A 16,786-nucleotide genomic window follows, 5' to 3' on the forward strand; every position below is an offset into this window, starting at 1 on the left:
ATCATAGCACACTGGGTTTTATCTCATCTGGGGTTGATGACGATGATAATCAGGGCGTCGGTGATTCGCAACAGACTCGGCTTCTTGTTTTTGTCGTCCTGAAGGCCAGGCCAGTTCAGAAAGCAATGTGTTGTCTCCAACAAAGACCGGATCATGACCGAAAGTTGCTTGTTGAATTCTTTTCTCCCCATGTTTCTATTTACAATGGAAGCTCCGATATGCGGGGAGAAGACCAGCCAATCCCACTTGGACATTTCTTACGTGGGGGTTGGCTTCACTTGATACTGGGCCGGGTCAATGCAACGAGAAGCAGCTGGAAAAGAATACTTCCAGGACCCCGACATGAACAAGAGCCGAGTGACCTGCGATGTTGCGTTTGAAATCATCTTTTTCTGTATTCGTGATCAACAAATAGTAATGGAAGTAGTTTAACCCACCAAATTGGAAGAAGCTCTACGTATTCCCAGAGCATTGCGAAAACGACGTCACAGCACAAAAGTAAATACAGGACGGTTGGAGACGGCATGAATCCCTGCAGCTGAGGGGTAAACTCCTCATTTCACTTACGAGTTAGTAGCAGGCAATTCGAGGTACCGAATACCTTACCTTTCACCAAAAATGCCCCGCACTCGCGCCGTTTGAATCGTGACACTCGCCGCCAATTGCCCCGCGGGTTATGACACCGCGTCCATGGCCACGGCCACGGCCACGGCAACTAATCCGTCACTTTCCAGCCTGTGCCAGAGATAAATGTCTCGCGAATCCGTTGCATCGGGGAAAAAGACGTGCTTCCACCGGCGATGGCTCGGTAAACGAGAATGGCCCAATCAAGAGAGAAGTGAAGCTCCGGGCCCCAGGTTTCTACCCCAAGAAGTCGTCACAAGCTCATCCAAGCTCTACGATACCTTACCTTTCCTACCCTGCACAACAATTCAGCATTGCGACTCAGCTCCCTCCCAGACAGACCTCGTCCAATAAACTGGCGTCCGTCTCATTCTTCTTCCAACAAGGTTGCGCAGCGCAGAACCTCCCTTCTTTCAAAAACCCCTCGTCGTGACCATTTGATTCTTCCTTCTCCCTTCCCCACCACTACCCATCTCTTCGTGATACCCTCAATTCGCCTACCAACCTCAACATGGCCTCACCCTTCTTCTCCCTCGAGGGCCAGACCGCTCTCGTCACCGGTGGCACCCGCGGCATCGGCGCCGCCGTAGCCATTGGCCTCGCCGAGGCCGGCGCCGACGTCCTCTTGGTCCAGCGCGACGAGTCCAACCCTTCCACAAGAGACGCCATTCTGAAGCTGGGTCGCAAAGCCCAGATCTACACCGCCGACCTCAGCTCCCAGGAGAGTGTCGCCGCCCTCGTTCCCAAGGTCCTGAAGGACGGTCACGAGATCCGTATCCTCGTCAACTGCGCCGGCATCCAGAAGCGTCACCCGTGCGAGAAGTTCCCCGATGACGACTTCAACGCGGTTAGTGAATTGTTCTCTCCCTGCTCTCGGCTCTGGTGAATTGAATGCGCGCCGGTGTGAGCTGACAACATGGCACCTAGGTTATCCAAGTCAACCTCAACTCCGTCTTCACCATCACCCGCGACGTCGGCGCGCATATGCTCACCCTCGAGCCCTCCCCCGTCACCGGCCGCAGGGGCAGCGTCATCAACTACGCCTCTCTGCTCTCTTTCCAGGGTGGCTTCACAGTCCCCGCCTACGCTGCCTCCAAGGGTGCTGTCGCCCAGCTGACCAAGAGTTTCGCCAACGAGTGGACCTCCAAGGGCATCACCGTCAACGCCATCGCCCCCGGCTACATCGAGACCGAGATGAACACGGCGCTTCTGAACGACAAGGAAAGGCTTGCCAGCATCAGCGCCCGTATCCCCGCCGGCCGCTGGGGCACGCCGGAAGACTTCAAGGGCACCTCGGTGTACTTGGCTAGCAGGGCGAGTGGCTACGTGAGTGGTCACGTCTTGGTCGTTGACGGCGGCTGGATGGGTCGGTAAGCATTGCGGTGGTTTCTGTGAGAAAACGTCCCTAAAGCAGCAAAAAAAAATCAAAAAAGAAAGATATTCCAGCATCACTTGGGCTGATTGTCATCTCGTTCACTCGTGATGTCTGGTTTGAAAGGTTGACTGATGATTACTACTACCGATACATCTCTAAGATGCTCAAGCCTTGCTAGCCATGACGCTCTCCATCCACGGATAGACGGACGCGTTCGCCATGGGATAGCCCATGTGCAATGCTCCCGAGAAGAACCTGCCCTCTTTAGGCGTACCATACTCGAACAACATCATCGAATCCTCAATGGGCATCAGTCCATCCAGGGTGCCCTGTATTGGTCAGTTGTCATCGCTTCTGTTTGGGTTCTTGGCATTTGACTTACGTTGATCAATAGCAAGCGGGTGGACGGCTTCTCGATGATGCCAGTCTCGAGCAAGGAGAACTTCTTCTGGACACCTGCCTTGTATTCATCAACCGACTTGTAGCCGTGCTTCATCGCCATTGCCGGGGTCAAACTTGGTGTTGTTAGCATCGGCATACCCATTCTGCAACAGGAGGATTGACTTACAGGAACGGGTACTCGTGGCCGTCGGCCTTCTCCAGCCACTCTTGGTCGAAGAAGTAATGGCATCCGGCTCCCTGCGCGATGGAACCGATCAAACGGTCCTTGTGGGTGTGCGCAATGCGAATGGCGTAGTAACCTCCGGAGCTGAGACCCCAGACCATGACGCGGTCCATGTTGAACCGGCCGTCGGCGGCCATCCAGTCGAGGACGCTGCTCCACAGACGATCGGGGCTCTCCGGGTCGGCCGAGTCGGCGGGACAGTCGGCGGTTCCGGGGATCTCGACGATGACGCTGCCCCATCCGCGGGCCAGGAACTCGTCAGAACGGACCGTGTTGTCGGGACGGTATCCGTCAAGGCCGGTCATCAGGAGCACCACCGGGCTGGGGTTGCTCTTGGACGCTCCGTGGGGCACCCTGACATAGGCCGGGATCGACTTGCGGTCGCCGCCCTTGGCGTGCTTGTGCGGAATAGCCATGTCGTTGATGGGGCAGTCCCACGACTGCGCCGCCTTCAGGTACACCTCCTTCTGTGCCTCCCACGCCTTCCACTTGACTGGGCAACTGACCTCGGGATACGCCGTGATGTAGGGGAATCGAGCGATGCGGTACACGGTGCATGCGCGGAGGTACAGGGCGCTGGCCTCTTCCTTGTTTCCGGACGACATTTGCTTGTCGCCCTTCGCAGTCAGGGCCTCGGCGATGGGGAAGAAGGCTTCGGTGTACGCGGTCGAGGTCCCATCGTTGATGTTGTTCTTGATCAGGTGTTCGAAAATGGGCTCGAAATCCTCGTACTGGCCGTCGTGGAAGGGGTACACACTCTTGGTGCACTACCGAACATTCAGTATTTGAACTCTCTGAAAGAAGAGTTTGTCTCCGACATACCGGAAATTTCCACTTGGTCTCCCAGAGAGCCTTGATTCCCTGGTGATGGGGCATCTTGCGCTCAAAGGCCTCGGTGCCCATCGCCCATTGCCGCTTGCCATCCTGCTCCGGAAGCTTGTGCGGCGCCATGATGAATGATTCAGGATATGACGCGGACGGTTCTCTGTTTCGTAAACAACGGAGGTCGGCCCTTGGCAAGGAATATGGGCTTCACTTTGTTGCTTCGGCGACGTACAACCTCACGGGTAGCTGATCTATTAATGACTCTGCGTAGGTGTGAGCTTGTGGACGGGCACCCGATTACGTCGGCGGGAATCTACGGCAGTGTGGATAATGATCGACTTACTCTGACTGAAGGGAAGCAATTCGCACGCGAGCGATGGCACAATGCAAGTCCTCAATCATGGCGGAAAAGGAAACTAAAAGCAGACGGGCTAAAGAGCTAATTTATACACACTACGTGCCGATCTGCAGTCGCGTTTTCGGGGATCCAATCAACGCGCGCTCGGAGTTTAAGGGGTGGACTTGCAGGAGTTGATATACTTTCGTGGTGGCTTTTGTCGGACTCTGGTGGTTGGGGATATCCGTTGTCCGATCGTGAGACGCAGGAACTGCATCTAAGAAAAGGGGACGCCGCAGTGCCGCCGTCTTATACGAACGGGACGGACGGCGCAATGATCAGGATCAGTTCCGTCAGCACATATGCGACGAGCGGCGCTTTGGCCACAAATGTTAAGATCCGAGAGGCGCGTCTGGCCTGACTCTGACAGTTTGTGAGAGCTGAAAGGAAGGGTACGTCAGAGTCTCGAGGTCCAGGGAACAAGGGGAGCTCCGAGAATCCCTCGAGGATGGCGGACAATGCCCGGACTTGTGTGCCATATGTTTCTCTACCGGATCCGGAGTTGGGCCTCCTTTGTCCTTTTCGGCCTTCCCCGTAACGTACTCTCAAAGATATTGTTGCCCAAGTCACAAAAAGAAAGCGCTGAAATCGGAGACCACGCCCAGCTAAACCAGCAGCGTCTGAAGACCACACGCAATGTGCCCTACGCAGCATGTTTGGAGAGAACTCGTCTTGATTCATGGCATGTGAAACGCGGGGCAGAGCACTCCTCGACAATCCGCGATTCACTGGCGGACGCTCCGACCGGTTGTCACGGACACAACGGCTAGACCCTTGGGTTCTCGGGACGGTGCCGGGCTCCTCCTTGGCGGCGCCTAATGCTGTCACGGGTTGCCAGCCACTGGGACGCAGACAAGAGTCAGCAGTGGTCTTACTGCATATTACGATGACGGCTGAACGACACCACTTGTCGGTACTGTGAGCTGAAGTGAGGCTGTGTGAGGCAGCGGGAAAGCCACAGACAGCTTCGACAGACGCCAGGACAACAGGCAGACGAGGTAACGGTCGAGGCGGCAAAGGCCGTGTTTTGGGGCCATGCTTCGGTGCCATGTTTCGGTGACGACCAAGCACCTCCCCGAGTGCCGCTGGTGGAGAGTAGGTAAAAAACAAGGTACGGACATATGGCGGGATTGATCGTTTCTATTTTTCTTTTGTTCTTATATCTTGGCCTCGTCGTCTACCGGAGCGAAGTGGGGGCTCGTCTGGTCTAGCTGGTCTAGAGCTTCAGTCCTGCAGGTACCCAACATCAGCAGTCACCGATGCAATCCAAGTCTGTCTAGTACAACACCGAAAAGAGTCAAACTGGGCCAGGATTTCGCGTCGAGTCGAGTCGAATCGAGTCGAGGCGGAAGAATGCCCGACACGAAGCGAGACGATAAGGGCGACCCGCGTTGACAACGGGGAAAAGCAACAGGAACAGGCTACTGGGCCTTACTCTTGTCTCCCTCATAGTAGTGTGCCATCTCCAGGCCGGCTCTCCTGAAGCCGCACTTGACGTAGAAGCCTTCGTTGGCCTCACTGCAGTCGAGAATGCTCTTGTAGCATCCGACCTTCGCGGCGATGTAGTCGAGAGCCTGGATGATGCGCAGACCGAGCTTCTTGCCCTGTTGGTCCTTTGCCACGGCGATGTCCTCAATGTGCCCGACGAGGCCCAGGCTGTGGATACTGCATTGGGGGAAAAGGAGGTGGTCAGCATAAATTCCCCGCGGTAAGAAATCAAGCTGCGAGACTGGCCGCAACTCACAACTTGCGCTCGACGATCAAGGCACCGGTTCCGACAACCATTTTCCTGCTCGTGTCCTCGATGACGAGAATGTAATATCCATCGCTCTTGGCCAGCCAGTTGTAACGCTCGGCGAACTGCGGCTCGGAAATCTCGCCGACGGTAGTCAGGACGCGCAGGCAGTCGAGGAAGCCCTTTTGGTCGGACAGGCGGAGGGAGCGAACGACGTAGCCTTCGGGGAGAGAGGAGGCGACTGTGGGAGAGATGAGGTCGTCGGAGAAGAGGCCCGCTTCAGCCATTGCGATCACTGGGTGGGAGAGCGAGGTTCGTTCGGCGGTGAGAGGTTGTTCGGCCTTGACGGCGGTTGGAGGGAGTCGGATCGAGATCGAAATCGAAATCGAAGCCGACCGATGCAAGTTGAGGATTCTTGAACCAATTGAGCGGTGACGCTTTTCGTTGGGGGGATCGAAGACGAAGAGGAGGCGTTGTTGGGTTCGGCCGCGAGGCAAGACAGCGAAGCGGTGAAGATTAGAGATGTCGGGGTGTCGGAGAACAGGATGGCGAGGAGAAGATGGACGGGATTGAAGTGGAAGAAGCAGAGGAAAGAAGAGGTGGAGAGGAGATACGGGGAGTTGCTGTGGTTTATTGACACTGCCCGAGGTGGACAACACGATGTTTGCAGACGTCGCTACCTACCTATTTCGTATCCGCCGGACTAGGCGATGGATGCCACCTTTCTCCCTACCTGCCCACGAATAGGTATCTTCGTACACGCTATAAACAAATGCTCCCCCAATAATCTCACTGGAGGTGGGCAATTGGCACCCATCACAGATCTACACCAGCCAAGGTGACGGTGACGGTAGGCGGAGGGCCATCAAGGACTGGGGGGCGCTGACATGCTGCCCTGGACCCTAGGTTGTGCCTGGATCTGATGTGAGGTGCCCTCCTTGCTTTCCCCCCACGCACCCCTGTGCCCTGTGCCCTGTGCCCGTCACTCAGTCTCACTCTCCGGGCATCTCACTCTCACTCACCAGCCCCTGCCGTCATCATTGACGACGGAATGGACGTCTTGACGACGTGGGGTGGTCCTGACAACATCCGCAAACAGCTCAGTAAAGCTTGTTCAGGAGTTGAGTAGGGACACTCATTCAATCTTGAGCTTGGGATTGAGATTAATCTGTGGCTTCACCTTTGCACACTCATCCTCATCCTCATCCTCACCCTACCTACCTATTTCTCAAGCCTGAAGAGCATCCCATCTCACGGCTTGAAGCCCCTGCTGCAGCCTGCAGGTCACCACCTCGTCACCACGCTGCGTAAGACTGCCTGCGAGAACAAGGTGCCACTTCCAAGCGGGCAGCTGGAGCTTCTCTTGAACTGCTCAGCCTCTGCATGACGGGAATAGGTGGCGCCCCATTGGCTGTGCTTATTCCCAAGCTGCAGGAGTGAAAAGGGGCCCAGCAAGTCAGTGTAGTATCCATCCACACGGGATGATCTTGCTGCTTGTTTCTCGTGCGTCTATTCATAGCAATAGTACGGATACCTTCCTTCCCTGGGGGAGCGTCAATCCTCTCCATCTTTCAGGCGTGGAGACATCAAAACAGCCAGAAGAACTCCCATTCTGTCAATAAGTATCATGGTGGTTCGGACCTTGTATCGGTAGTTCCGCCGAAGTGAAATCTACACAGCACAAGAGATTTAGTGATGCAGGTATTGCCAGCAGTCATTGGATGCGCCTATCTTTGCCAGCTCATCATGCCGAAGACCTCGGAGAGTAAGCCCCCACGGCAATCGACTGCAAGGTAGCATGTAGACATGTCAAGGTCCGTACCTCAGCCGAGGCGATTTCCAACCTTGTTCGTGTGTGCCTGCATGTCAGTGACGTTTCGGTAGCGGACCTGTCGATCCCGTTGGCCAGAAAACCACACCTTTGACAGACGCTCAACAAGACTCCAACTCGCACAACTAAGAGGGCAAAATGGTCAAGAGAGCAAAATGTGTTTGAACAAATTACGGAGTGAACGGGATGACGGCTGAATTCCCATGAAAGAAAGGTCTGGGTTATGGCGCTTTGCTGGCCGGCTCTACCACGCAAAGTCAATTGCCGTCCTCGTCAACTTTCCCTTACTCTGTGTAGTTGAAGAAGGCGTAGGGAACGACCGAGAAGAATAACTCGGCGGGGAAGAAGACGATGGAATCGTGGCGAGAGAGCCGAGCGGAATAGCGCAATGACCTTCATCCCGCGTCCCCTTTTCTTCAACAAGACTTGTGGCTTCTCGTGGCGGGGCGGTTTCGATCTCGGACTCTTGACGATGTTGTTTTCCAGAGGGCCGTGTGTCTGCAAACCTAGGGCTGAGAGGCAAGTAGTTCGTTCACATGAATTGCCATGTACTACAGCCAGAGTGAACAGCCACGCGGAGGAATCTTAGATGGCATAAGGGCGGGTACTGCAATCAACGAGTTGAGGAGCCGCACAGATGACAAAAGATAAGGCCAGAGTAATGAGTCCAGAGACAAGGCAAGGCAAGGAAACAAAACAAGAAGATGCGAGCCTGGGGAATGACATCCAAGGTACAGGGAAAAGGGGGATCCGATCCCGAGCTGTCCGTGCCAGTGATAAGGCGACCAACATGCTACTACCTACGTAGGCATGCTCTACGGCGCAGTCGCAGCATTCCGACCGCGTGGAATGCCACAGTTTCAGCTTGTGTTCTAGCGTGAATTGCCCCTCCAGACTCACTCGTTCGGTCCTTGTGTTTACTCGACTGTTTGGATGGCAGCCACGCGCATTTACTCCTTTACCGTACAGAGCACTATGTATCTCTTAGGCACGAGAAAGATACGAGGTGACGAATGACACTGCGCGACTGACGACTTTTCGGCGTACCAGTACAGAATACCCGGGACTATTCCTCCGTGGATAGCCCCGCCACACGGCTGGAATGTCGGCTCGCTAAGTTGTTTGGGAACAAGACGATCAGATCAGGTGTGCTGAAGGTGAAGCCTTTGGTGCCTTACTCGAGTGACCTGTTGTGCGTGGTGAAGCTGGAAAACGAACACGACTTTCGGGCAGCCGGAGCCCCCCGAGTCACCTTGACTTACAACAGAGTCTGAAGTCTGGGGTCTGGAGTCTGGAGTCTGGAGTCGGAAATGTCCAGCTAGAAACGGCGAGAGGCGTTTTGGAGGCGATCTGAGCACACGAGAGAGCCTCTTTCCAACAAGTCTTTGCTTCAACCGGCAGACACAAAGAAGCAGAGACTCTACCGTTCGTTCAACGGTCGAAGATGCGGATGGGTGGTGAGTTTGCCATCCAATAGCCATACTACGTACTATGTATGGTAGGTAGGGCGAGATACGAACGGTTACGGCCATGCGTCTAAATCAAGATACCTTACCTACATGGTACTTCCAGCAGGCCTACCTTAGGCTTGCCTAATGACTAGGGGCATGTTAGTGGCGCTCGAGTATCACGAACTCGAAGGCCATCCCCAAGTGCCTCGCCTCGATCCATCCCATCTCATCCCACGGCACCACACGGTCTTGACAGTAGGTAGGCGACGAGGTATCTTTTGCATGTTGTCGCAGTAGGTGATATACATGCCAAAGTGGCAGTAGTACTACACATGCACAATCAGCCCGTCCCATCCCATGGCATTTCCCCCCAGAACCAAAAGCACGCCGTCGACAGCGCCGTCACCACTGCATTCGCCGCCGTCGTTGCGCATGAACATCCCCCACAGAATGCAATCACATGCTGCCACACCCAACGTCCCACTTACTCCTATTGGAGTCCAGTTGGAGTTGGGAGTCGGAGCCCTGGCGCGGCACCTCGGACGGGATGCAGCGGCTCAACACGTCAACCCAGCCATCATAGAAGGGGGCCGGGGTGTGCTGTGCTGTGAGGTGCTGTGCTGCGCTGTGGTCAACACATTTTAGGAGGTACGGAGAACACTCTCCTTCTGCTCCCTGCTACCATGCTGAAAAAATAAAATATAATAAAAACAAAAAATAAAAAAGTGACTGCTACACAGTTACAGACACCAACACCAAAACATACCCGGACAGGGTACACTCCTTGCACTCACTTCCTTCGCATCAAATGCGCCGGTACCTTACCTTACTTACTCTTATTTGACACCCCCAACACGTCTTGTGCTACTTTTTGTTTCTTAACCTTGCCTAATCTGGCCTGCTCTGCTCTTCTACTACTCTTTTGCGCTACTCTCTCGTCTCTCTCTCTCTCTGTCTCTCGCTCGGCCTGTTGAGTGCTTGATTGTTGCCACTGGCCGCCAACCTGTCTCTCCCCTTTCCTCAATTCACCTCATTTCACATCAATCCGCCTTTCTTTTGATTCTTCTTCTTCTTCACTTCTTCACTTCTTCGGTTCCTTCTGCTGTCTTCTTTTGACGGAAGGCCCTCCTCAGCCTTCGTGCTCTGCATTCTGCTTGTCGTTCTCTCTTCTCTCTCTGTCTTTTACTCCTCCGCCTTGCACTTGCTTTTCCTCGCCACACATCTCAGATACCCAACAAACCTACCTACCCTACCTACCCTTTTCAGAGTTGCGGCAGCAGAGCAGGTATAATATGTTGGTGAAATCTCGTCCAGTCCTGACAGCTTGACACCCGGAACTCTATCACACCCCCGACGTCTCTGCCTGCCTATCCTCGATGCTCCGTGCCTCCGTATGCGAGCTCCAACGCCTACTCCATCAACTGCACTGGCGCCGCCAGCGGCACTGATACCGGAAACCATGGATTCAGACGACGAGCTGGATGAGAACTCGCATTACTTGGTCCATGTCCCTCTCGAGGCCCAACAAGGCCGTACTGTGCTCCCGGCTCCTATCGCAAAGGCCGTCAGTCTCGCCACCCGCTCGACATGTCTTGCTATCCGCGTCGGCACCCTCCTCAGCTCATACGGCTTCGATGCCGCCAAGTTCACTACCCTCTCCAGTCTAGAGCTGGGTCGCGGTCTGCTTGAGGGTATACTCAGCAGAGCCGGGAAGGACATGCTCACCCGGTCCAACAGTGATTTGGCCAGGGCCGATGCCGAGACCGTCTTGGAGAGAAGCTTGGAGCATCTACACCATGCCATGTCCCAGATCGTCTTCTGGACAACTACCGGCTTCCAGATGACGGGGACCACCTTCTCTGTCGTGTCCGAGATATCCCAACTCTTGCTGTCGTCTCTCGACCAGTTCTTCGGCTCTACCGACTCGTCACGTGCCATCGCGAGCATCATCACTCTGATCCGCCGCGAATTCCAGAACCCGGCAACTGGAGTCGAGGGCGAGCGCGTCGGTGTTGTCGATCTCGTCATGGGCTTGTGCGCCTTGGCATATCTGCAGCGGAAGTGCCGCCGCTTTCTTGAGGAGGAGACTAGGCGCCTGGGTTTCGAAGAGATCGTGTGGGACGTGGTCGTGCTCAACGATGGCGAGCGAGTGGATGTCCACGAGGACAGTCTGTACGGCGTACACAAGGGTCGCTACAAGAGCAAGGGTCCGGATATCTTGGTGTCGATGCCGGGTGAGCAGCCCAGCCCCAACGTCTTGGCCGCTATCGAGCGTCACGGAGGCCATGACACCAGCGACGACGAGGACGACGACGACATGCCGGAGATCCGCCTCAAGAACCAGATCATGCGTTCTCTACCCTCGGACACGAGCGTTTCCATATCCACGACGACGCTGACGCGCAAGATGATCACTGTCGACTTCACAGGCCCTGAGCCTCCCGCTGTCACGCCGCCTCCGGGAGTCGAAGTCGTCGAGCGCGAGGTCCTGCCCTCTACGGAGCACCAAAACGATCAACTGGCGCGCCAAAGCTCCAGTCTTGCCGACAACCCGACATATCGTGTGGTTTATCGGGTGGACAAGAGCAAGCAGCGAAGCACTACATTCCGAGGCCTCGAAGAGCCGGATCATTACACGGGCAAGGTGGAATCACTGGAAGACACCGAAGAGTCTGACGATCACGGCCGGGACTTCGACTTCGACGAGCTTCCTCCGCCAGTGCCCCCCAAGTCGGCGCCGCCACGGAGTGTCCCCTCCGCATCGGCACAAGAGACGACGCCAAACCCGACGCCGCGACGCACGAAGACGGGCCCTGGGTTTCCCTCGCCGACATCCACCAGTCCTCGAGCCTCGCAGATCCCTACCCCCAAGCAGAACCCCGAGAATGCCCCTAATCAAAAGCGACAGCGTGCACCCCTTGCGCCCTTGCCCGTGAAACCTCGGCAAGAAACTACAGTCACGTCTCATTCGGAGAACAAGTCGTTTTCCAGGAGGCCCAAACCCGAGTCTGCGTCCACTGGCAAGGCGGTCGATAAGACTACCGAGAAGAAGGGCGGCATCAGGCAAGCGTTGAAAAGGGGGACCACGTCCAACATTTCAAACTTGTTCAGTCGAGATGGGCCCGGTCCCGGAAACTCGCACTCGGCCGGGAAAGTGAAGCAGACGCCCAAACCCACACCGCCAGAACGGACGACGCGGAGCACGAACCAGCCAAGTCGTCAGTCGCAGAGCAGGGCCATGGGGCCGACTGCATCCTCCAACTCGCGAGGCCGCAACTACGACGTACCTTCGCCTGTCCCACGCAGCTCGTCTCGGGCTAGCTACATCTCCGTGCATGAGCGTCGCCGTGACTCAGTGGTCTCTCAAACAGATACATATTCGTTCCACGCATTTGACGGATACCGACCTCACTCCCCGGGCTATGGTCGCCGGGACGGTCAGGGCCAGGGCGGTATACCCAAGTCGAGATCCGAAAGGGACATTGTGGACCAGAAACCCTCGTCGCCCATGAAATCCCGCAGGGCCCGCTCGCATGTGAACACGCCGAGTCTGTACAGCATTGCGACAACAGGTTCGCAGACGTCGCTGGTGCTGTCTTCATACTACCAGAAGAGTGCCTACACGGATTCTCAAGCCATAGACACCTTGAGGAGAGCAGGAACCGTCGACGGAGTCTTCCCCGCCTTCCACCTCCTGCGCAACGTCACCCGTTACATGCGGTTTTCTTCGGCGTCATACGGATCCAACTTCCTCAAATTCATGGGCATCTCCAAGGAGATGCCTCTCTTGAGGGCCTTGGACGACACCCACCACGAAATCCGCTCGTTCGCCCACCATACCGAATCCGAGGCTACGAGTATCCTCCTCGCTTCCTTCGTCGACCCCCAGGGAGGTTCCGACACCACCGGCTCCACGGGAACTGGTGTCCCGTTGGTCCACTACGTCTCCTTGGATCACGAGTCCAAAGCAGTCGTCCTGGCGTGTCGCGGAACCCTCGGATTTGAAGACGTCCTGGCGGACATGGCCTGCGACTATGATAACCTGTACTGGCGAGGCAAGTCATACAAGGTGCACAAGGGGATTCACGCGTCTGCCCGCCGTTTGTTGTACGGGGGTGATGGTCGTGTTTTGTACACGCTGAAGGAGGCTCTGGATGAATTCAGCGACTATGGCCTGGTCCTCTGCGGTCATTCACTGGGCGGCGGCGTCACTGCTCTGTTGGGCACGATGCTTGCAGAGCCCTCGTCCACCGGCACGGGATTCGTCACTTCATCAGAGCCTCACCGTCGTCTTCTAGGGGACAGCAGTTTTCTGGAGACGGACACAACGCACATATGCCTGCCGTCAGGCCGTCCCATCCATGTTTACGCGTACGGACCGCCGGGAACCATGTCGCCGTCCCTGCGCAGGGCGACACGGGGCCTCGTCACGAGTGTTGTCCACGGCAGCGACTTGGTCCCCTTCCTGTCCTTGGGTGTCCTGCACGACTTCCAGGCAGTCGCCCTCGCTTTCAAGAGCGACAACCACGAGGCAAAGGGCGAGGTGAGGCAGCGGATCTGGCAGGCTTTCCAGTCCGGCCTAGTGGACAAGTGGTACACAAACAGCAGCAGGTCGAGTTCGGCCGAAGAAGACAAATGGAGCGTGTCTGCGCTGACGACGCTGCGGTCCAACATGATGAGCATGAAGCTCCTTCCGCCCGGAGAAGTCTTTCTCGTTGAAAGCACACGTGTATTGAGACGTGACGCGTTCCTCTTGTCTGGGGAGGAAGATATTGGGCGACCGGCCCGGAGAATTGTCCTGAAGTATGTGAGGGATGTCGAATCTCGGTTCAGGGAGGTCCGATTCGGCACAAGCATGCTCATCGACCACAGCCCCGCGAAGTATGAGGAAGCACTGAACAAGCTGCGTTTTGGAGTTGTCGATGCGGTTTGAGAAAAGAGGGAGTGAGAGATTTACACGTCCGTGCGGGTTATCGTCATCATCATTTTGGTTTCCTTTGTCGTGGGTAACAAATCACCCAAGCTAAACTAACACACCATATACCCCCCTAGTATGATACATCATCATGCCTCGCTATGTTAAGCACCACTTCATGTACTTGGAATACGTCACTCAGACGCGGGAATACGGAAAAAGGCGGGATAGGAACGCGAGAAAACATCATTAAACTAATTTGAGCCCGACAGTGGCTCCGGCTCTCTGGTTGGCGCTGACGGCGTGGAATGTCTCGGACAGCTTATATTGATACAAGAAAACAACCCAAAAATGCGACGTATCATCAACCTGACTTACTACTGCGGCTTTGCTGTCGTGATCTTGCCATCTCCGTCGTAGAAGATCTCCTTCACCTTGACGGATCGAAGGTGATCCACGCCATTGCTCAGTTCGCAGTCGTGGTGGAACAGCCACCACTGGCCCTTGAACTCGACAATGGAGTGGTGTGTCGTCCATCCCAGAACAGGTTCCAAGATGCGGCCGCCGTATGTGAACGGTCCCAGGGGGCTGTCGCTTGTTGCGTAGCAGAGGTAGTGGGTGTCACCGGTGGAGTAAGAGAAGTAATAGACGTTGTCCCTCTTGTGCAGCCAAGCGGCCTCGAAGAAGCGGCGGTCGTGGTCGTCCGCCGGGATAGGCTTCTTGGTTTCGGGGTCAAGAATGAGAATCTCCTGCACCTCACCATCGAATTGGTGCATGTCATCGGAGAGCTTGGCTACGCGGGGGCCAAGCGCGTATACTCCCTCTCCGGTGGGCTCCTTAGCACCAAGCCATTCGGCATCAAACACGTCGTTGCCCTTCTGGTAGCATTGCAGCTGTCCACCCCACAATCCTCCAAAGTAGAGGTACCCCTGACCGTCGTCGTCGACGAAGCTGGCCGGGTCGATGCTGTAGCTACCCTTGATGGGCTCGGGATCGGCTTTGAAGGGACCCTCGGGCTTGTCTGAGACGGCGACGCCGATGCGGAAGACGTCCTGCTTATCCCGGGCCGGGAAGTAAAGGTAGTATTTTCCGTCCTTGAAAGCGGCGTCAGGGGCCCAGAGCTGCTTGGAGACCCAGGGAACGTCTTCGGTCTTCAGGACGACGCCGTGGTCGACGACTGGCTCCAGAGGGTCCAACGAGGACGTGCTGAAGACATGGTAGTCGGCCATATCGTATTGGTCGCCATTATCGTTGAACTTGATATCGGTCTCCCGGTCGTGAGAAGGATAGATGTAGATCTTGCCGTTGAAGACGTGGGCCGAGGGGTCGGCCGTGTAGAGGTGGTTGATGAGGGGCGCCATCGTGAGTGACAATGGGGGGAGAAAGAGGGGGAGGGGAAATGATGCGGGGGTGGTTTGGGAATGCGGGGTGGTTTGGGCGTGGAAATTGGGGTCCTGAAGACTTGGAACAACAAATTCCACCGTCGATGTACTCTTTCCACGAGACGCGAAGGCAGTCGAATACTAGGGTTCAGTTTTGGGACCTTTCGACTGGAAAAGAAAGAGAGAAGACCATTAAATAGGTATGGTGAATCACCCTTTCCCCACCAACGAGGTGACTGCGGCTGCGGGTGATATGTGAAGATGTTGGCCCGGTAGGGTGGAACGCGGGACGACTAGCCAGCGTTTTTTTTTTTGAATTTATCCAGCGCATTTTACCGGTTTACCCCATCCTGGACCTGGACAGGATGCGCCCCAAATTAGGACCGGGCCACCGCCAAGGCGGCCAGCCATCTTGACGCTGTCGTCAATGTACTTTTCATCCTTTGGTGTATTGGCCGCAGCGGTCGGTTGGGCGTGACCTCCTTCATGTTGTTGAATTGGCATCTACAGGCATCGTGCCATTCTCGTGCAGAAAGAAGACGGGCTTGCGGCAAAGTCTCCGTAATACCAAGCCAGACTTGTCGAATGCCACCACATGTTGAGACTCTGCCGGCAAGCGGCAGCCTCAAGACCGGACGAGTTTAGCCGAGATGCCAGAAGCATTGCGCAAAAGTCTTGTAGCTACTGATGTCGGCGCATTGAAACACACGAGTCTTGGACATAGCCTTGGATCCTCGATGATGAGTGCATCATGTGCGGCTCAGAAGTCCTGGATGCCAGTTTCGCCTTGCTTTTGCTTCCGGGTCTCAGGACGAGCGGTATGAGTATCCTCTGTGTCGCTGGCCCAGCCGGGGTCTTCCTCATCAAACCAAGCATCCTCGGCATCGCGTCTTTCCATGGTGTCGAAGTCATCGTCGTTATCGACTTGGCTGTAGTCGAAGTCGTCGTCGTGGCCATGAACGAAGCGCTCGGTCAGGAACTCAACCCATCTCTCCAGCCCTTCTTCCTTGGTCTGAGTCTTGGACAGGTCGGATTCAGTGGTGAAGTCCTTGGCAGGTTCGGTTGACGAAGCTGCGCCGCCATCGACCGAGGACTTGAGATCAGCGAGACGTGCCTCTCCTCTTAGCAAAGACTCCTCTAGAACACGGGAGTAGCCTTTGGCGCGGCTTTCGGCTTCTCGCTCGGCGGGCGTCTGGAACTTGCGCACTAAGGTATCGTAGAGCAGGGGGTCTATGATGGTGTCAGTATGTAATGTGGTAAGCCGTGAGATTGTAGAGAATAACAGACCAGCAAGTTGATGTTCGGTGGTTTGGAAGTAACCAGGATTCCTGATTAGAAACTCGCGGCGGCGATTGTGGGCACGAACGTCCCTGGTCTTGTTGGGTGATTTTGGCGGCCGGGGGACTGGCTTATCGTACCGGGGACTCTGCGGGTTTGAGGGTTCCAGAAAGGCGGGCATGATCGGGCGAGTGTCTGGTTATGCTATTGGAACTTAATGTTGATTTTTATATGAGAGGAAGATGCCAGTTGAAGATGTCAATATGGCCATGAGGTGGGTCGCTCCTTGAACTCCGGCTCCAAGTCGTGGTACGTATCAACTAGCGGGTTATGTAAGGCATCTGTCTG

The 16,786-nt window shown here is 55.6% G+C and overlaps 6 protein-coding genes across 6 annotated transcripts; 2 read left to right on the plus strand and 4 right to left on the minus strand.

Moving 5' to 3' along the window:
• Positions 1-1,135: 1,135 nt before the first annotated feature.
• Positions 1,136-1,998, plus strand: CkaCkLH20_13006 (2-deoxy-d-gluconate 3-dehydrogenase; the record flags this gene model as incomplete). Its single annotated transcript, XM_038895717.1, has 2 exons — positions 1,136-1,471; positions 1,552-1,998. The coding sequence occupies 2 exons, from the start codon at positions 1,136-1,138 to the stop codon at positions 1,996-1,998; spliced, it is 783 nt and encodes a 260-aa protein (XP_038738982.1).
• A 165-nt stretch (positions 1,999-2,163) lies between these two features.
• On the minus strand, positions 2,164-3,575 carry CkaCkLH20_13007 (pigment biosynthesis protein ayg1; the record flags this gene model as incomplete). Its single annotated transcript, XM_038895718.1, has 4 exons — positions 2,164-2,328; positions 2,382-2,514; positions 2,568-3,391; positions 3,447-3,575. The coding sequence occupies 4 exons, from the start codon at positions 3,573-3,575 to the stop codon at positions 2,164-2,166; spliced, it is 1,251 nt and encodes a 416-aa protein (XP_038738983.1).
• A 1,692-nt stretch (positions 3,576-5,267) lies between these two features.
• On the minus strand, positions 5,268-5,868 carry CkaCkLH20_13008 (acetyltransferase; the record flags this gene model as incomplete). The annotated part of the gene is made up of 2 exons (XM_038895719.1): positions 5,268-5,511; positions 5,591-5,868. 2 exons carry the CDS (start codon positions 5,866-5,868, stop codon positions 5,268-5,270), a joined length of 522 nt encoding a protein of 173 aa, XP_038738984.1.
• Positions 5,869-10,322: 4,454 nt separating this feature from the next.
• Positions 10,323-13,796, plus strand: CkaCkLH20_13009 (lipase; the record flags this gene model as incomplete). Its single annotated transcript, XM_038895720.1, has 1 exon — positions 10,323-13,796. The coding sequence occupies one exon, from the start codon at positions 10,323-10,325 to the stop codon at positions 13,794-13,796; it is 3,474 nt and encodes a 1,157-aa protein (XP_038738985.1).
• A 359-nt stretch (positions 13,797-14,155) lies between these two features.
• On the minus strand, positions 14,156-15,139 carry CkaCkLH20_13010 (putative glycosyl hydrolase family 43; the record flags this gene model as incomplete). Its single annotated transcript, XM_038895721.1, has 1 exon — positions 14,156-15,139. One exon carries the CDS (start codon positions 15,137-15,139, stop codon positions 14,156-14,158), a length of 984 nt encoding a protein of 327 aa, XP_038738986.1.
• Positions 15,140-15,920: 781 nt separating this feature from the next.
• On the minus strand, positions 15,921-16,619 carry CkaCkLH20_13011 (coiled-coil domain-containing protein; the record flags this gene model as incomplete). Its single annotated transcript, XM_038895722.1, has 2 exons — positions 15,921-16,390; positions 16,448-16,619. The coding sequence occupies 2 exons, from the start codon at positions 16,617-16,619 to the stop codon at positions 15,921-15,923; spliced, it is 642 nt and encodes a 213-aa protein (XP_038738987.1).
• Positions 16,620-16,786: the final 167 nt, after the last annotated feature.

This window comes from Colletotrichum karsti (genome assembly GCF_011947395.1).
Source record: "Colletotrichum karsti strain CkLH20 chromosome Unknown Scaffold69, whole genome shotgun sequence".
Lineage (NCBI taxonomy): Eukaryota > Fungi > Ascomycota > Sordariomycetes > Glomerellales > Glomerellaceae > Colletotrichum > Colletotrichum karsti.